A 2,728-nucleotide genomic window follows, 5' to 3' on the forward strand; every position below is an offset into this window, starting at 1 on the left:
TTTATCCATCAATCACCCCGGGGAGGGATGAAAAATGAGAGAATGAAGAATAGAGAGGTGTAAGTTGAGAGAAAAGCGAGGAAAAGGGTTTCGAGAGAAAATCCGAGCTTGAGAATTGAGTGATGTGAGAATCACAAATAAGAAGGGGTGGGAAACAATACCCAGATTGAACTGGCTCCTCGTGGTCCGAGGTCCCCCATCTTTGGTTACGCGTCTGTGTGTCGTGTCTCTTTCATTTGACGGTCTCGTCTTTTGTTTTTAGTCTTTCCCGAGCGTGTCTCGTTGTGTTTAGGTCGTGTACCTATATTTGAGTCCTTTCCGCTCTGTTCAGTGGTAGGCTCGATATCCCGGTTTGAAAAACCCTCATTCGATTTCAAAAATCGCTTATGCTCAGAATGCTGTGCCATTCTCTACATTGGAACGTGTTCCGACTCCAACCGGTTCCATCTTTGAGGTCCGTCCTGATTAGATTGGGCTATCTTGTTTGAGAATTGCAGTGTGCAGAATGAACTGAATGCTGTGTTTTGGGCTGTATGCAGATCAATCCCCAACAGAGTAAGGGCTGTGTGTCTAAGAATCAGGCAGTGGGTTGCTTGGGTTGTTTCGGTTGTTAGCTGTTTAAGTTATCTGATTATTACAGTGCAAGTGTTCAATTTTCAGACAACCAATCAGTTCCATTTACATCGAGGTGTAACATGATGAGATGCGATGCAATGCATGAAATGTGTAAATGTAAACACTTTTTCAGATAAAAAGTCTGTTTCATTTACTTAGCTTTTCAAATGTACAAGTTTTGGAAACAAAAATCTGCCTGCGGCAGTACAAGGTAATCTATCTACCAACCAAAAAGAAAAGTACAAGAAAGAGGAAAAGATAGCAAAAATCCGCATCTCTGCCGAGCACTCCGGAGGGCTGTCAGTCCGTCCTGGTCCTCTTCCTGGACGAAGGTCCAGGAGCATCAACAGCGTCGTCGTCAGAGCCCGAGCTAGAATCGCCTCCGGTCTCCTCCTCCGATGACCCTGCCTCCGCCTCTGACTCCTCGTCGTCGTCATCGTCCGGGGCTGGAGCTCGCGAGCTGCTCCCGACGTGAGTACGCCCACCCCTAGTGCGGGGAAATATCCTGCCCTCCTCGTCTCTCCCCCGAGCAGGGACAGCAGGTCTAGCTGGAGCACCTCCTGCCATGGGAATCTGGAAGGGAGGCTGAAAAAGCACACAAAAAGTGAAATGCATCAGTATACTGTAGACAGTTTATCAGTGCAGAATGCAGTGTATGGATACAGTGCATGAATGCCGTGAGCAGTTTGTCAGTACAGAGTTTAGTGCAGAATGCAGTGTATGCAGTGCTCAGATACAGTGAGATCAGTGTATCAGGTGTTGTGCCGTGAATCAGATTATGCGAAGCAGTGTATGAATGGTTTGAGGCCAGTGTCAGAAGGACATACCGGTATGCTGTAGACAGCCAGAAGGTCAAATGTCCGCTGGAGCATCCCCATCATCGAGGCATTCATCGCCAACGACTGACGGGTGTACTCAGGAGAAGCCTGCAAAGGTATCAGATGCATTAGTATTCTGTGGAATATCAGTAAACTGAAGTGAGATAACTGTACGAAGTGCAGTGATACATACCGGCGGAAGGTCGGGGATGTCAGTGAACTCATGCCCAGCTGGTGGAGGGGCGAAGGGGATCTGATAGGTCGCCCCACCCTGCCCCTGGAAAGTCAGTACAGCAGGCAGGGCAGGCCAGCCAGCTCCTCGTCCTCCCCGCGCTCCGCCCCTGCCACGGACTCGGGCCCTCCTCGAAGATCCAGCCCCTGCTCCCGCTCCGGCCCCAGCCGCCGATGCTACAGGCCTGGCCCCCTCTGCTCGACGGCCGCTCAAAGGTCGCATCAGGTACGTCCGCACGTACTCCTGATAGTCGCCGGTGCCTCGGAAGCCGGCCTCCTCCCAGCCGATGGAGTAATCATCCAGCTGCTCAGGGGTCAGCCCCTCGGTCTCCCTCATCTCTGCAGGAGGGTGAGCCGGGACTATCTGCTCAGGTAACCCGCGGGTCTGGCGTAGAAAACGCTCCCCCAGGTACCAAGCCCGACAGACCGGGCCCTCTAGCAGAATCCGGAAACGCGAGGTCTCCTCGGCACCAGGGAACCGACCCCGCATCGCCGACGGCAAGGAAGCCCATGGCCGCCATGTGATCTGAAAGTAACAGACAGTTTGTTATCTACTGTTATTGAAACATGCAGTGGGAAAGCGAAGCTAAACGAACTGAAAGTAAAGCATACCTCTGTGGGGGTGATGGTGTCGAAGTATCGGCGGAAGAAGCCGAATGTCTCCCGAGGTCGCCGGGTGCATCCCCCGTCAAAGCGACTCGAGAAAGGAACAGCCGGAGGAGGCTCCGCAACTGGTACAGGTGCAAGCCTAGGGAAGTAGGCATAAACCCACAACTGCAAAACAAATGTCAGTATGACCATCAGATAAAGCAGGGTATACAGAATAAAGCAGAAATGGCAGAGCCGTGTGTTGAGCCGTGTATTGTGTGCAGTGTACAGTGTGAGCAGTGTACAGTCAGTGCAAAGCAGAATGTATGTGTGTGCCGTGTGTACAGTATACAGTGAGTGTAAAGCAGACCGCAGTGTGTGCAGTGTACAGAGTACAGAGAATATCGGACAGGAATGAAAAAGCGGAGAAGAAGTATACCTCCCAAGCCCGCCAGTAACCTCCGAGCAGCTGGCCG

The 2,728-nt window shown here is 51.7% G+C and overlaps 1 protein-coding gene across 1 annotated transcript; it reads right to left on the minus strand.

The window, feature by feature from the left end:
* Nucleotides 1-610: 610 nt before the first annotated feature.
* LOC145799280 (uncharacterized) lies at nucleotides 611-1,887 on the minus strand. The gene is made up of 4 exons (XM_082888828.1): nucleotides 1,627-1,887; nucleotides 1,443-1,541; nucleotides 1,095-1,200; nucleotides 611-627 (listed from the first exon to the last, which is right to left on the minus strand). Exons 1-4 carry the CDS (start codon nucleotides 1,885-1,887, stop codon nucleotides 611-613), a joined length of 483 nt encoding a protein of 160 aa, XP_082744954.1.
* Between the last annotated feature and the right edge of the window lie 841 nt (nucleotides 1,888-2,728).

This window comes from Camellia sinensis, chromosome 9 (genome assembly GCF_055761805.1).
Source record: "Camellia sinensis isolate YWXY chromosome 9, ASM5576180v1, whole genome shotgun sequence".
Lineage (NCBI taxonomy): Eukaryota > Viridiplantae > Streptophyta > Magnoliopsida > Ericales > Theaceae > Camellia > Camellia sinensis.